General features: G+C 33.9%; 1 protein-coding gene across 2 annotated transcripts; it reads left to right on the top strand.

Annotated features, from left to right (window-relative positions):
• The first annotated feature begins 3940 nt into the window (after nt 1-3940).
• Nucleotides 3941-16690, top strand: LOC114399943 (chaperone protein ClpB3, chloroplastic-like). Of its 2 annotated transcripts, XR_003663868.1 has the most exons (11): nt 3941-4315; nt 5617-5835; nt 6770-7007; nt 7527-7722; nt 10908-10962; nt 11227-11377; nt 11698-12006; nt 13299-13564; nt 13802-14728; nt 15092-15482; nt 16381-16690. XR_003663868.1 is itself a non-coding variant. In XM_028362174.1 (10 exons), the coding sequence occupies exons 1-10, from the start codon at nt 4070-4072 to the stop codon at nt 15419-15421; spliced, it is 2937 nt and encodes a 978-aa protein (XP_028217975.1). In that variant the 5' UTR covers nt 3941-4069; the 3' UTR covers nt 15422-15679. The 2 variants fall into 2 exon arrangements, 1 of the variants encoding a protein (XP_028217975.1); XM_028362174.1 differs by lacking the exon at nt 16381-16690 and having other exon boundaries at nt 15092-15679.
• Nucleotides 16691-18103: the final 1413 nt, after the last annotated feature.

Here is an 18103-nt window from a genome sequence, read left to right as displayed (position 1 = left end):
ACCAAGAAGGCGGTGAGTGAGGCAAGAGCCCAAGCTTTTGACGGACTATACCAAGCTCTAGGAACCAGGGACGGAGAAAGATCTATATATAGGCTTGCTAAGGGTAGAGAGAGGAAGACTAGAGATTTGGATCAAGTAAAGTGTGTTAAGGATGAAGAAGGCAAAGTCTTAGTGCATGAAAAAGATATCAAGGAAAGGTGGAAGGCGTATTTCCACAACTTATTTAATGATGGATATGGATATGACTCTAGCAGTCTAGACACAAGAGAAGAGGACCGGAACTATAAGTACTATCGTCGAATTCAGAAACAGGAAGTAAAGGAAGCGTTGAAAAGAATGAGTAATGGTAAGGCGGTGGGGCCAGACAACATACCTATTGAAGTGTGGAAAACTCTTGGAGATAGAGGTCTTGAGTGGCTCACCGAACTCTTTAACGAAATTATGAGGTCAAAACGCATGCCGGAGGAATGGAGGAGAAGCACGTTAGTGCCAATCTATAAGAACAAGGGGGATATACAAAATTGTGCAAATTATAGGGGAATCAAGCTCATGAGTCATACCATGAAATTATGGGAAAGAGTGATCGAACGGAGATTAAGAAAGGAGACTCAAGTTACTGAGAATCAATTTGGTTTCATGCCGGGAAGGTCGACCATGGAAGCGATTTATTTATTACGGTGGGTGATGGAGCAATATCGCATGGCCCAACAAGACTTGCACTTGATTTTTATTGACTTGGAGAAAGCGTATGATAGAGTGCCTAGAGAGATTTTGTGGAAAGCTCTAGAGAAGAAAGGGGTTAGGGTTGCATATATTCGAGCTATCCAAGATATGTATGATAGGGTATCGACTAGTGTTAGGACACAGGGTGGAGAGTCAGACGATTTTCCCATCACAATTGGTTTACATCAAGGGTCAACCCTTAGCCCCTACCTTTTTACCTTAATTCTGGATGTCCTCACGGAACAAATCCAAGAGATAGCGCCGAGATGCATGCTTTTTGCAGATGACATAGTCCTCCTTGGAGAGTCGAGGGAGGAATTGAATGAGAGGTTGGAAACTTGGAGACGAGCTCTAGAAACACATGGCTTTCGCCTAAGCAGAAGCAAATCGGAGTATATGGAATGTAAGTTCAACAAAAGAAGGAGGGTTTCTAACTCAGAGGTGAAAATAGGAGACCATATTATCCCTCAAGTCACACGGTTTAAATATCTTGGGTCTGTAATACAGGATGATGGGGAAATTGAAGGGGATGTGAATCATCGCATTCAAGCAGGATGGATGAAATGGAGAAAAGCATCGGGGGTGTTATGTGATGCAAAGGTACCGATCAAGCTAAAGGGAAAGTTTTATCGGACTGCGGTAAGACCGGCGATTTTGTACGGAACAGAATGTTGGGCGGTCAAGAGCCAACATGAGAATAAAGTCGGTGTAGCGGAGATGAGGATGTTGCGGTGGATGTGTGGTAAGACTCGACAGGATAAAATTAGAAACGAAGCTATTAGAGAGAGGGTTGGAGTAGCGCCTATTGTAGAGAAGATGGTGGAAAATAGACTTAGGTGGTTTGGGCATGTAGAGAGAAGACCGGTAGATTCTGTAGTGAGGAGAGTAGACCAGATGGAGAGAAGACAAACAATTCGAGGCAGAGGAAGACCCAAAAAGACTATAAGAGAGGTTATAAAAAAGGATCTCGAAATTAATGGTTTGGATAGAAGTATGGTACTTGATAGAACATTATGGCGGAAGTTGATCCATGTAGCCGACCCCACCTAGTGGGATAAGGCGTTGTTGTTGTTGTTGTTGTTGTTGTTGATGATAATAATGAAAACATGATCATCATAGAGGCATTTTCTCGGTCAAATCTGGTTATAATCTAGTTCTGGGCATATTTGGAGATGTTGATCATTTTAAAGCTGATGTTGATCATTTTCTCCTCCTGCTGCTGGCTTTGTGAAGTGAAATATTGCTGTCTTTTTCATGGAAAATAGGATTCCGTTCGGTGATTTTGAGTCAGAATGTAAGCTTTATCTTCTTGTTTTTTTTATCCTTAAAAATCAAAGATAAACACCATAAAATTTTTAAAAGTCAATATTATGTTCAATTAATTAAGTTTAATCTTCTTGATAGAATCACTAGATTGCAAACTTCTAGTTCACAATATCAAGACCAAAGGGATAATATATCAAAATGTGAAGTGTTGATTGATTAATCACATTAGAGAGATTCCTGGAGTTAATTTGGATTTTAAAGTCAGTTTTTTTCCCTCTTCAATCATTCCCTTAAAAAAGCATCATTATCAAAAAAATTCAATTTCAATAATTTTAAAATAAATCATCTATCTAAAATAGACTAGAATAACAACTTTGAATGAGAGGGTTTGTAGAAGTTATTTTTCAACAATAGTGTTTTTCTTTTAAAAAAATCTTGGATGATAATATTTTTAAAAAATCTTAATTTTTTTTATCTGTTTTAATCTATCAGTAAAACTAAACCTCTTTTAATCTATCACTTTTAATTTATAAATTGAATTTCTAAATATTTTCAAAAGAAATGATCATTAGTAACTTTATACCACCGTGTAAATCATTTATCATAAATTTAAAATATATTTTATATGTTAAAATACTTATTTTTTTTTTATAAATTTTTGGGTTAAAGTTTTATAAATATTTTCTTGCATTGCATAAACAATAGTTAAAAATAATCTTTTCTTTGGGTTAAAGTTGAAAATAATCTTATATCTAAATAGTTTATTATAATTTTGAAATATAATTTATACATTCAAGTAGTATTTATTTATCATTAATTTTAATTATAATATAATTTATATATTAAATTTAGTTATTTGTTATAAATATTGTCTTGTGTAATATATATGCTTAATATACCAGTTTTCTTTTAAATTTAGTTTGAAATTTCAAATTTTGATACATCATATAATTGAAAATGACTTTTTTTTAATCTTGATTTATTTCCATAATACAAAACTTATGTAATATAATAATATTCATCAATAACTATTAATAAAAATAATTATCTTCTTTGAAGTACACATTTTTTATTCCTAAATCATCCATTTATTTATTATTCCATTTCATTCATAAATCTTTTATGATGTAACTATTGTCATCATTACTTTTTATCTCTTTTTATTTTAAAAATACATATAGAGATAAGAAGTGTTTCTCCTTCAACTAATCATTAATAAACTAAATCACCTATTTGATTTGATTTTTTTTTTTCAATCAAGTCTTTTATTTATTAAAAAATTTATTTTAATCCTTCATATTAAAAAAGAGATCAAAATGATGTTTACGGGACAAACTTAAGTATTAATGAAATAAAGATATTAGCGATTAAAAATTATCTAAAAAATGAGTTTTTTTTTTTCTTTCTTCTTTCCAACCCACAACGGCGACGGAGGCGCCGCTGATAAAAGCAACAGTGAATGGATGAACCCTTTTTTTCGCATGCTCCAAACCTAAACCCGAAAATGGTTTAGAGTGGGGAAGAATTAAATTGAATAAAAATAAAATAAAATATGAGATCTACAATTCTAAATGAATTTAAAAACATAAAAGATAAAAGATGAAAATAATTTTTTTAAAAGATAAAGAATCAAATTAAAAAAAATAACTAAATATCTCATATATTAATCACCTAAACATGAGAAAAGTTAGTAAAATTTGTTAGTAACTTTTTATAGATCACAATTGTTATGAATAATTTTATCTTCTAATTTAAATATGAGATCCACAAAAATCATAATTTTTCAACAAAATTCAGCATTCCTCGCATAAACATATCCCTTTGCAGTTGATAAAAAACATAACAAACTTATTTTTATTTAACTTTATCTATAATAATAATAATAATGAATTAAATGAAATCAAATATGATAATGCCACATAAAAATATGATCCAATCACATATAAACTGAACCACGTTGGTGAACCCAGCGCATCCAACCTCTTAATAAATTCGCATGCTTCCGTACTGAACTCACACAACCTTCTCCACAACACCAACAACCTCGCCGGAAAATCCTCGCCGTTTCCGGTTACCGGCGATGGCCTCGGCGACGTCGTTTTCGGGCCCCACCCTTCGCCCCTCCGTTCCAATTTGCGCCCACAGAAACAACGACACTCGATTCTCTCAGCTTCGAGTCTCCTTTAACTTTCCCGCGAACCCCACTTCCCTGAAGGGTTTGAATTCGACACCGTTGAAGAAAAGAGAAGCTTTCTCAAATGGGTCTTCGAGAACGCGAAGAAACCCATTGTTCTTTGTCCGCTGCACAGTTTCATCAAGTGGAAAGGTAAACTTGTACATTCGATGATTTCTAATAAATTTTAACCAATCATGAAGAGAGTGTTAGAAAGAGAATACCAACCACCATTTCTCTTCATAACAATATTCATTGTTATAAACATTCTATTTTAGTTGTTTTCAGGATTGAAGATTAGTGAGCTATCAGGGAAGGGAAGGAACTATTATGCGCGCATTTGTTTAAACTTATTTGTTAAAAAACATTTTTTTTAAAAAATAAAATAAGAAATGGTCTGTTTTTAATTTGTTTGTTTAAATTGATTTTGCTTAAAAAAATAGTTTTCTGTTTTTTTTTTAAAAACAAATTCTTAAAAAAACGTTTTTCCACAATTGTTTTTTTTTAGTTCAAAATTTAAGACTCGTGTCACTTTTTAGTTCACTCCAAGTACTCTACTTATTAACTATGGGATAAATATGGTTTTAGTGGAAAATGTTCCTTTTTAGCCTCTAATAAAATATGAGAATGTGTCGGGTGTGTTACCCGTCAGTAACAACTAACACATTTTCATAAGCATGATAAGTACATTTTTTATTTTCAAGTGAAAAACTACTTTTGAGGCAAAAATAATTTTGCCAAAGAAGAGACCCTTGCTTTTGCTTTTATCCAATGGATTTGCAATTAGGATGCGCACAGTATTTCTAATTTCAATCCAAACATGTACTAAGAAGAGGTGATTTGTTTGGGACTAAAAATGATCATTTTTTTGGGATTGAATACGTATTTAACCTTTTTTTAAACCTAAGATGGGAAAATATGTAATAATTAGATAAACTGTGAGATTTTGTTGTGTTTTATTTCTGAAACATTGGTTCTCTGTTCTCTATTCTGATTTAAGATTTGTGGTTTATGTTAATTTTATATTAATTTTATGTATTTTCGTTGTTGTGACATGTGTTATGTTTTTCTAGAACTTGCTCCATAGCTGTGCTTTGTAGCTATAATGGTTTCCTTGAAAATGAGTTAAAGATTTCCTGGTGAAGGTTTTGTTTTTACTTGTTATAGAAAGAATTTAATTAAATTATAACTGTATTTATTTTTTGTCTCAGTGCTAAATTACTTGTGAGTAAAGATATATAGAAAAGTAGGTTTTATTGTGTTGAAAATTTAAGTCGTTATAGTTTAATGGGTTGATATTAGCTATGCAAGTCAGGTCTAACTTGGCTTAACTCTACTCAACTTGATTCATTTCAATTGTAGCAATCTGAATTGTTTGTGATTTTGGGTCACTTGTGCTAATCGGGTCTAGTTGGAGATGTAGTGGTTGATATTGGGTTTTGATGCAATGGCAGATTACACAACAGGAATTCACGGAAATGGCATGGCAAGCAATTATCTCAGCACCAGAAGTAGCTAAGGAGAACAAGCATCAGATTGTGGAGACTGAGCACTTGATGAAAGCTTTGTTAGAGCAAAAGAATGGACTTGCTCGCCGGATCTTTTCTAAGGTTGGGGTAGATAATACTCGGCTTCTGGAGACTACTGATAAGCACATTCAGCGGCAACCCAAGGTGATTGACAAATAATCTGAAATCCTTTGGATATGATTTGGTGCTCTTAATTATGCTTTTAGCTTGTTATTGTAGTCTCACTTCCTCTTGTTGGCATTTATTTTAGGCATGGGATTTTATTGGTTTTACCTATATTCTCTTGCAAGGTGGATTATGGGTGTACTTTTCCTTCAGAATTAAGACATTTTAAGTACACAACTTTTTCTTACGGAAATGCTAGCTGTATAACAGAAGCTTGGAAGGAAAGTAATAGACATTTAGTTCTGTTTTTATAATGACATAACATTGAGATGAATCATGAAACTAACATAGCACTACCACGTATGTGGTTATGGCTGACCTATCTTCATAGTTTATGAAGCGTTGTTCCCATCCAAAGCAAAAATTGCAGAGGATAAGAGTAAAATGCAAAACTAATTTTGATCAAACAGTTAATATATGGTGATATGCAATTTGAACCCTTACACTTCCTTTATTCAAATTATATCATTTGATGTGGGTGAAATCACTTATTTATTCACATCCTTCATTCAGTATGATTGTATGGCAAGTCTATAATTACTTAAAGTTTCACCTCTGGTTCTGTCCTAGAAAAGACTTATTTATTGTATTGATGTTAGAAATATTGCTGACTTACAGCTGTTGGCTGCAGTTTAGGTCCAGTAATTGTCAGACTGTGGATCTTTGTGATGGTTCTTTTATATTAATAGTATCTGATAATATGACTTGAATTCCCAAATTCACTATTGTATGTCAATGTATGGTTTTGCGCATATGCCTAATGCAAATGATATGGAGCAAACACATGGGTACTCATTTTATCTTTTTAGATGCCTATAAAATACACTTTTATATTTTTTGCTGGCTGAGTAAATTACTAGCCATGTCTGTTGCCCAAGAACCTGATTGTTAGAATTTTGTCCAATTATGTTAGGTTGTAGGGGAATCCACTGGTTCAATGTTGGGGCGTGATTTGGAGGCATTGATTCAGAGAGCCAGGGACTTCAAGAAAGAATATGGAGACTCATTTGTGTCAGTTGAGCACTTTGTTCTTGGTTTTGCCCAAGATAAACGATTTGGGAAGATATTGTTTAGAGATTTTCAAATATCTCAGCAAGCACTAAAATCTGCCATAGAGTCCATAAGGGGACGCCAGTTAGTTATTGACCAAGGTCATTTACTATCTGTCCGCTTTTTATAGTTATAATGTATAATTGTATTTTAAGTCACCGTTGTCATTTTTTTCCTCCTTGTTACCTGCTTTTGTTTTGGGGGGAGTTAAATCTATGCTATTAAAAACTTCAGATCTTGTTTTCATTTTCTATTTTCATTTTCTATTTTCACTTTAGTAACAAAATTGTCACCTTGTTTTCAATCTATTTTCTGTTTTCAAAGATTTGTACAAGACACAATGAAAGCGATTCTTTTGTTGTTCTGTTTCCTGTACAAATCGTCGAAAACAGGAAACAAATTGAAAATAAAGTGGCAGTTTTGTAATTAAAAAGGAAGACAGAAAATGAAAACTGACATTGTTTTCTAAAAGTAAATGGACTCTTAATCTCTTCAGAACGTGCTAAAAACAGAGAATTCAGGCTGTGCTTGACTTTTCCATGGGCCATTAGTATCTGTGCATGAACTATTTTATTATAAATATTTTGTGATTCTTAAGTCCCAATTTAAATTTGTTATAGATCCTGAAGGAAAATATGAAGCCTTGGAAAAGTATGGGAAAGATTTGACAGCAATGGCTAAAGCAGGAAAACTTGACCCAGTCATAGGAAGAGATGACGAAATACGCAGGTGCATTCAGATTCTCTCCAGGAGAACAAAGAACAATCCTGTGCTAATTGGGGAGCCTGGTGTTGGAAAGACTGCAATCTCTGAAGGGTAAGTGCTTAGGTCTTCCTCCCAAGTGCTGCCTGTGTTTGTCTTATTTGTTAGCATTTTACTGTTAATTATTTTTTTGATTAAATTTTACAGGCTGCTACTGTTATCTGTTAACTGAGTTTCACATGTAACCTGTTTCATACATACAAGAATGGCACTTGTGATGGTGTGAAACAATTTTTTTTTTTTTACATGACAGTTCTATTTTTTGTTAATATTCTTAAGAAATAAATGATAATTGTTTCAAATATTACATTCTGTATGATTATGAAAGTATAATATTTCGAAATAGAAGTGCCATGAAAGTAGGAATTAAGATTAAGAGATTGGCCTAATTTAAATAGGAGCAGTACCCCATGAACATCATCACATACAATGTCAGAGGGCTAGGGAGGGGATCAAATGGACAACAATCAGAAGAATGATCAAGAAAGAGCACATAGACATGATCTGTATTCAAGAGACAAAGAAGGAGATAATTGAGAAATCCATGTGTCAAGCATTGTGGGGAGATCTTGAAGTAAGTTGGGAAGCGCAACCTGCATCTAACACAGCAGGAGGGATTTTATGTATATGGAGTGAAAAAACATTCAAACTAGAAAGGAAAGTTATTGACAGTGGTTTCATATTAGTGAAATCACTGTCCTACCAACAATATAAAACCACTGCCACTCATAAGGAAAGTTATTGGCAGTTGTTAAGGAAAGTTTTAGCCAACATCCTTAAGCTACTGCCCTACCAACAATATGAAACCACTGCCAATAACTTTCCTATGAATGCAAATTGTCTTTCATCTATTATGAGTGGCATCATCTTCTTCCTTAGGGCTGTTGGCTAAAAGACTGAAGAAGATGATGCCACTCATAATGGATGAAAGACAATTTGCATTCATAGGGGGCAGACATTTGTTGCATAGTGCGATCATAACAAATGAGGTGGTTAAGGAAGCTTATAGGAGTCAAAAATCATGCCTGATGTTCAAAGTAGACTATGAGAAGGCATACGATTCAGTCTCGTGGGATTTCTTGATATACATGTTGAGAAGGATAGGCTTTTGTTCCAAATGGATTCAATGGATTGATGGTTGCTTAAGATCTGCATCCATTTCAGTATTGGAGAATGGAAGTCCCTCGGCTGAATTCATCCCACAAAGAGGACTTAGGCATCCATTAGTGTCTCTTCTGTTTAATATTGTTGCTGAAGCTCTAAATGGATTGATGAGAGTAGCTGTGGAGAAAAATCTGTTTAGAAGATTCCTAGTGGGCTAAAATAATGTGGATATCTACATCCTACAATATGCGGATGACACTATTTTTTGGTGAGGCGTCAATGCAGAATGTCAACGCAATCAAAGTCATTCTAAGGACCTTTGAACTTGTATCAGGCCTCAAAGTTAACTTTGCAAAAAGTTGTTTTGGAACAATTGGAATGTCGACCAGTGGAAGCAAGAGGCTGCAAACCACTTGAATTGTAGCTTGCTGTCCATCCCTTTAATTTATTTGGGCATACCTATTGGGGCAAACCCAAGGCAATGTCAGTTGTGGGATCCTATCATCAACAAGTGTGAGAGATAATTAACAAAGTGGAAGCAAAGACACATTCCCTTTGGGGGGAGAGTGACACTTATATAGTTGGTCTTAACATCTATTCCCATTTACTACTTTTCATTTTTCCGGGTCTCTAATAGAGTGGTGGACAAGCTAGTAAGCTTACAGCGCAGATTCCTATGGGGTGGTGGAACTGAACAGAACAAGATTTCCTGGATTAAGTGGAAGACAGTGTGCCTCCCAAAAGAAAAAATGGGGATTAGGCATCAATGACATCAGGACTTTCAATCTTGCATTGCTTGGCAAATGGAAATGGAGTCTATAATATGGAGGGGGGAAACAATATAGGAGAGCTATGACGGAGTTTTTGAGGAATTATGGAAATTAAAGGTTCCAAGCAAAATTTTAGTATTTGCATGGAGGTTGTTAATTGAGATAGATTGCCAACAAAAACAAATATGCGAAGGCAACAGGTCAAGATTAATGACATGCTATGCCCATTCTACAGGAACATGGAGGAGGATGCAGCCCATTTATTTTTCCACTGCAGCAAAATCCTTCCTATTTGGTGGGGATCTTTGTCTTGGGTGAATATCCTAGGTGTTTTCCTGCAAAATCCAAGGCAGCATTTCCTTCAACATGTATTTGGTTTGGCTGATGGAATAAGGGCTAACAGATGGTAATGCTGATGGTTGGCTTTGGCATAGACCATATGGCAGTAGAGGAACAACATACTTTTTTCCAATGGCAACAAACTGTTGGATGATGCAACATTCTTACTGTGGACATGGTTCAGAAATCTGGAGACAGCAACACACTTTAACCAATGGTCCATTAATCTTAGAAAAGGTTTTGTTTATCATCCGAGGGTAGCAATCATAGGACATCAATAGGTTATAGATTCATATATGTAACACACTGTATTAAGTCTGATACTTGGAACCAATTGCCTGGACAAACTCACCTATGTAATCTTTGTACCTCTGGTACTCGAATATATATATAATTTATCTTTGTTGATAAAAAAAAATGATAATTTTCTCTTCTGCTTTTGAAAGAAAAGTTCCTTAAAATTAGGAATTGGGTGTAAGTGGTGACCCGTTGTTTGAAATAACATTATATTCCACTTTCTTCTTATACTAAAACCAATCATTTAGGATAAAGATGGCGATCCAGTGGTGCTTTACCTTTCCTATAGCAGCATAGATTAGAATCAATGCAAGAAACAATATAATCAATTATATGTTTATTGTCACAGCCCTTGCAGTTACTGTGATGTAGGTTGTTGCATTTTTTCCAAGTTTGCAATCATTAAATATTATTTTGTTTAAAAAAGCAGCAACATTACGGTCATTGTGTTTTTTCTTGTGAATTCAATCTGCAACTACAGGGTGATGTAGTTGCGACACTGCACCAACTGTAATATTAAAGCCACATCAGGTCAGGTGACGTGATTTAAATCGAAACTGTGCTCTGTACATGGTATGGAGATTGATACCAGTGAAACATTTTTGTTGAACCAGATGTCCTGGTTTTTCTCATAATTTTGTTAGAAGATGACTAGGTCAAATTTTTGTACCTTATGTGGATGGTTTTGGTAGTTCATTATACATTGACCTAGCTCTGCCTTACAAACAGACTTGCTCAAAGAATTGTTCAAGGAGATGTTCCTCAAGCTTTGATGAATCGAAGGGTATGTGCTTTATCTAATATTTTGGCTATTCTAAGTTTCTACTATTATTGATAAGCTGAAAATGGAAGAAAAAGGGGGGCAAGAATGGGAATGTGGGATTAAAATATCTGGCTTTTTAAGTTTTTATCTCTTTTTCACTATATTATACCCTGTATAAATCCTACCCTTAATTCCGAATGTAATATTTATCTTATTTTGTGTCCCTTTTTGAACCATGTGTTGGTCAAGTTGTAAAATTGATCTGATACCCTTGTCTCTTTTCAGCTTATATCCCTTGATATGGGTGCACTTATTGCTGGAGCAAAGTACCGGGGAGAATTTGAGGATAGACTGAAAGCTGTTCTGAAAGAAGTAACAGAATCTGATGGTCAGACTATCCTTTTCATTGATGAAATCCATACAGTTGTCGGGGCAGGTAATGTGTTTAAGAGTTTGCTACTTTAGAAAGCTGATTTTTGGTATTGTAAATGCTGTTTGAAGGGTCCTGACAACTGTCTTCAATTTCTTTCAACTTTTGTTTTTCTTTCTGTCTGATGCATAATTGATATACCAAAACCTTTTAGATCAATGGATATTCAGATCTTGAAAGATAATACATTTCAATTCATATTCCCCCCCTCCCTCCCCCCCCCCCCCCAAAAAAAAAAAAAAATATTGCGTCTGTTTGTAACAACAGTAATTTTTAATTAACACGTGGATGTGAATTTGATTGCAATTATATCCATCATACACCAGGTGCTTCAAATGGTGCTATGGATGCTGGTAATCTCTTAAAACCTATGCTTGGTCGGGGGGAGCTGCGATGTATTGGTGCAACAACATTAGATGAGTATCGAAAGTATATTGAGAAGGACCCTGCACTTGAGCGTCGTTTCCAGCAAGTTTATGTTGACCAACCTTCTGTTGAGGATACCATTTCAATACTAAGGGGACTGCGGGAAAGATATGAGCTGCATCACGGAGTTCGCATTTCTGACAGTGCACTTGTGGATGCTGCAATTCTCTCAGATCGATACATAAGTGGGAGGTTTTTGCCTGATAAAGGTATTAATACAGTAATACTAGCATTTTTCCTGGTAAATAATTATAGTGTTATGATACAGGTTTTCCCTGGTAAATACTAGCATTTTTCCTGATAAAGGTTTTTTCCTGCAATTCTCTTGGCAAGTTATATATATTACACAAAGATTGAGAAATTTCATTAGCATTTTTCCTGGTAAATAATTATAGTATTATGATACCTTACTTGTTTCAAAAGAATGATGTTTGGGTTCTGGATTAGAATATTTTATGACTAATTGAAGCATGCAGTTGATAGTTTATGGATAATCTACAGAATAGATGATTGTTAAAGAAGAATTTGTTTGCTGTTGCTCCCAAAACCATGGAAATCCCAATGCTAAGAAAATAGCATATCATTAATATGGTGTTAATAGAAACTGTTATGTAAAGATCTTTAAAGCTATATAGTAATTCCCTGCTGTTGCGAGCATGCGTGTGCCATAGTTTAAATCATTTTCAATTTATTGCATTTCGAAGATTAATATATAGCTACAATTTCTCTTTTTTTTTTTTTATCTTTTGTTAATTTTTTAATTTTTTTTTGTTAAAAGTTTCAGAATATTTAGAGTATTGTCATAATTTTAGTGTTCTAGCTTATCAGTATATATCAATGTATAACTGTGAAAACTGTTTTGTATTTTGTCTATAAGGGCTGTTAGCCTTTGCTAACAGCACCCATTCTGTACTGAATATCTACTGTAGGTGTTTTTAGCAAAAGCTAACAGCACCCATTTCGTGTTAGTTAGTAATTCGGGGAGTATAAGGGCTTTTCTAACTGCACCTCAATAGGATCAGTTAGTTGGCTTTCTGTTAGAATTAGTTATAGTTAGTTCTGTTGTATAGAGGTTTAAATACTTAGATTGTAACTATCCTTAACTTGGTTTTTCATATCAATAAAATCAGCTTTGTTCTTCTCCTTTTTCTTCTCTGTTTTCCTCTCAGTTTATCGAAAATAGCTTATAATGTATCTTGGATGATCACTTAGGTGTGGTTCCCGTTTTTCATTATATTTCCTTATTGATTTCCTCATTTGATTAGAATTATGAGTCTCATACTAGTATAAATTGAGGTTAATACTCTGTCTTTTGAATAACATTGAGTCAATATCTGTTTTGCATAGTCAATACCAAACACCTTTTTTCCTTCTGTTTGATAAAAAATTCCTGTGGTTTTAAGCAAAAATGTTAAACTGTTACTCTTACATTTTTTGTATGTGTAGATTCACATCAATAATGCTCATAAAGTGCTAATTGTGAGCTACTTCTAAATTGCAGCCATTGATCTGGTTGATGAAGCAGCTGCTAAACTAAAAATGGAAATTACTTCAAAACCTACTGCACTTGATGAGATTAATCGGTCAGTCCTGAAACTCGAGATGGAGAGACTCTCTCTCATGAATGATACAGACAAGGCTTCTAAAGATAGATTAAATCGTCTTGAGACAGAACTCTCTCTCTTAAAAGAGAAACAGGATGAATTGACTGGACAGTGGGAGCATGAAAAGTCTGTAATGACTAATCTGCAGTCGATTAAAGAGGAGGTATGTTATCATATTTTTGTTATTTTTTGCTAAAGGTGCATTTGCAGTTTATAAATAAGTGAACTTTTAGAACACAGCTTTTGGCTGGGTTTCATCACTTTGAGCTAGTGCAAGTATATGGGTTTATTTGGTAATTATGCATTAACATTAGAAATTTACTTGCACAAAAGAATGGTTTATTATTTAGAAGATTAAAATCTGATTTTGATCATTTCCAATGTTTATATATGTATGCAGATAGACAGGGTAAATCTTGAGATTCAACAGGCTGAGCGAGAGTATGATCTTAATCGTGCTGCTGAATTGAAGTATGGTAGTCTAAACTCCTTGCAACGCCAACTTGAAAGTGCAGAGAAAGAATTGCATGAATATATGAACTCTGGTAAGTCTATGTTAAGAGAGGAAGTTACTGGAAATGACATTGCTGAAATTGTAAGCAAGTGGACTGGTATCCCCATTTCTAAACTTCAACAATCAGATAGAGAGAAGTTGTTGTATCTAGAGGAAGAGCTCCATAAGCGTGTTGTCGGTCAAGATCCTGCTGTCAAGGCAGTAGCTGAGGCTATCCAACGTTCAAGAGCAGGTCTTTCAGATCCCCATCGCCCAATCGCTAGCTTCATGTTTATGGGACCAACGGGTGTAGGAAAGACCGAGCTAGCCAAGGCCCTTGCTTCATATTTGTTCAACACAGAAGAAGCACTTGTACGGATTGATATGAGTGAGTACATGGAAAAGCATACGGTTTCAAGATTGATTGGGGCTCCACCTGGATATGTTGGGTATGAAGAAGGAGGGCAACTAACAGAGACCGTTCGTCGCCGACCATATGCTGTCATTTTGTTTGATGAGATTGAGAAGGCACACTCAGATGTTTTCAATGTATTCCTTCAAATCTTGGATGATGGAAGGGTAACTGATTCACAGGGTCGGACCGTAAGTTTTACCAACACAGTTATCATTATGACCTCAAATGTTGGATCTCAGTACATTCTCAATACAGATGATGACACTGTGCCCAAAGAGTCCACATATGAAGCTATAAAACAGCGGGTAATGGACGCTGCAAGATCCATCTTTCGCCCAGAGTTCATGAATAGAGTTGATGAGTATATTGTTTTCCAGCCTCTAGACCGCGACCAAATAAGTAGTATTGTCAGGTTACAGGTATTTTTGTCCTCACTCAAACATACATTTATGTTAAAGTCCATTTCTCCACACATACCTAAAAAAGAAAGAAGGGTAGAATATGTTTTTTGTCTCAAATTTTGGTTTTAGTCCCTATAAAGATTTAATGTTTTTAGTCTCTACATTTCAACAGAACCACATGTTTTCAGTCTCTGATGATGGACTAAAACTACATCACTATTGGTAAATGTGGAGACTAAAAATGTATTAAATTTTTATAATGGCTAAAAATATATTTTACCCAAAAAAGAACTACTTGTTTACATATTGATTATGAAATATAATTCTGGGAATTGTTTCACGTTCTTTCAATTTGACACAAGACTCTCTTCTTTGTTACAGTTGGAGCGTGTGCAGAAGAGAATTGTGGATCGTAAGATGAAAATCCAAGTTACAGAAGCTGCCATCCAACTTCTTGGAAGTTTGGGGTATGATCCAAACTACGGTGCTAGGCCAGTCAAGCGAGTGATTCAGCAAAACGTGGAGAATGAACTTGCCAAGGGTATTCTTAGAGGAGAGTTCAAGGAAGAAGACACAATTTTAGTAGACACAGAAGTCACAGTACTTGCCAATGGTCAAATTCCCCAACAAAAGCTAGTTTTTAGGAGGGTTGAAGCTGATTCCAGTTCTGCTGCTGAAGACAGACGGGAAGGCTTTCCACAGATTCTGTGAACGCACTTCACTGCTCCTCGTTTCTCCACATGTTAGGTTTCACAACAAATTTTGAGTATAGGTCGTTTTCTTATACTAATGCAACTCTGATCCTGTTCATAGCATGATATAGTTTATAGTTCTTCATAGAATAACTTTTATTGGTCAATACAAATACCATGCTTAAGAAGTGTTGGTGTGGTCCACGGATGGATTAGGAGCAGATTTTTGGTATTTCTGTAATATAGTTTCATGGTAATTATTATCCTTAATTTACAATTTTCTCTCATTTTTTAATTAAAAAAATAAAGAACTATTCAAGTGTTTTGAGTTTTAAGAAAAAGAAAGGATACTATTTGAGGAGGGATGGTTTCTGTAAATCTAAAAAATTAATGTGCATCTATGAACTGAAATTAGGAACTTGTTTATAAATTTATTTAAATATGAAGGGATGGGACTTGTCAAGACATAAACATAAAATTCAAGATTTTTGATCGAGTAAAACCACTACGTATGATTCAAACTCAAGATCAGTTATGTTAAAACAACCACGTGTCAGTTCTCAATGATATTATTAAATAAAATATAATAAGTCCTCAAATAAATAAATCTAAGAATCCATAAACCTAGATTTTAAATTATATAAGAATTTTCTCCAATAGCATCAATCATTACTAACTATCAGATGTCATCCCAGCCATCTTACAAAGCACTTTACATGAACGGCATTTAAGAAGAAAAATTAGAAAGTATAGGAATGATAACTAAAAATTAGAAAGTATTGGAATGATAAGTTGCCATGTGTGATTCAACATTTATAGTTTAATATTTTTCTATTCTTCTTAGCTCAATTAATATTTCTTTGACTTTTATTTTTTTATTTTAATTTAATTTTAGTATTAAGCAAATGATTGAGCTTAATTGATAATTGTAACTTATTTTCGGATTTTTGTGCTTACTTACTTATTTGACTTATGCAGGGCCTATAGGACACTAGTATTCTATGGAGAGCTAAGAAAAATATCTTCAATTGTGTCACAAATAAGCTTGGGGTATTTCTGCCATTTCGAGGGTCAAATTCGGCTTGAAAGTGAGAATTGGGATGTGAATTTGGATTTTGTTTTGTGTAATTAGTTTAATTAGGTAGATTAGATAAGCCTAATCAAGGCTAATCCCTTTCTTTTGAGTAGTCACTATATTTTAGTGGAAGTTAGTTAGTTAGTTTATTTTTTGTAAAGAATAGATTTAGTTACTTGTTGTGTAAGCTTTAGAATCAAATTCTTTTTTCTCTTTATTTTCTCAACTGTTCTTCCTTTCTCTTGCATAAATTTCATGGTTTTTTCATTGGTGATGATCATGGAAGGTTAAACACTTAATCGATTCAAGGATCTATTCCAAGCAAGATCGAATTTGAGTTCTAGTATATTTCTAGTTTTTGTGAATGTTCATCTTTTTCTTCAATTCTATTTTTTATTTTCATGATTATGATTATACATAGAATTGAAAACGGATTAGGTTATGAATTTATTTCCTAATTTCAAAATTTAATCACAGATTGTTTGGATATTTTTCAACCTAATTTGCAATCTCAAACAATTTAGGGATTGATTCGATTGAACTATCTTTAATGCATTTGACTGAGCTTTCACAACATCATTCGTAGTAATTGTGATAATTCATTTTGCATTGATTTGGTGAATTGAATTGATGCTATTAAACTTGATTCGTATTTTGTTGTGTTTTGTTGTGTTTTGTTGTGTTTTTTCATCTTTATTTTTATGTTTTCGCATTCCTTTACATTCACCTACAAATTACTCGTTGAAATTTCTCTTGTTGTTTATAAGTGAATTGATGTAGGAACCAAAATGAATTGTATGTCTAAGTCTACCTAGGTTAATCCTATACTTCAAAATTTTCTAGTTTTATTTGTTTTGGAGCGATTCGACAGTTGTTTTCAATATGTCATAAGGAACCTGAAAAAGTATTACATATACATAATGTCATCCATTAAATTGTCATCGTTTTCCTTCTCACGTAAATGCTTTCTTTCAATTTTTGAATTTACCAGATATTGACCCCTTATCATGCTATTAACAGTATCTGCTTGTTACTTCTTACACAAGTTGGTGCAATTGATATTTAACTATCAAGCTAGATCTTACCCTCCAACATAACATTTCTTAAGATTAAAAAAGTAATTGAAATTCAAGGACCAGAATATAAGTTGGACAGTGCATCACCCTTTCTAATTTGTTTTTTGGTACTTTATGTTAGTTTTGATTTTGAAATCAAATTAAAGTGGTTCTAATTTTTCTAACCTACTTTTTATGTTTTTTCAACCACTTGACTTAGTCAAATTTAATAATAATATTTCAGTTTTAACTATAAAGTTGTTGAGAGTATATTTGCATTATGATATTATATTATGAAATCAATTTTTATGATGAATAGAATCTGATCTATATAAATAGGCATAGAGTTCCTAATCTAAACACATTAGACAACAATATCTATTTAAGTAATTGTGTTGAAGGCCAGAAGTATTTTTTGTAATTGAAATTAAGAGTGTTGTCAAATTCATTTACTAAATTATGGAAAGAGCTATGGCGGGAGGTTAGTAACCTAATTAAATTATGGAAGAGATGGTGCCTCAGTTCAAGTTCAACGCAAGGAAAGTTTTCGGACTAAAAAAACGCTTCTATA

This window comes from Glycine soja, chromosome 19 (assembly GCF_004193775.1).
Source record: "Glycine soja cultivar W05 chromosome 19, ASM419377v2, whole genome shotgun sequence".
NCBI lineage: Eukaryota > Viridiplantae > Streptophyta > Magnoliopsida > Fabales > Fabaceae > Glycine > Glycine soja.
Note: the sequence above shows the minus strand (reverse complement) of the source record. Positions and strands in the feature narration are given on the sequence as shown.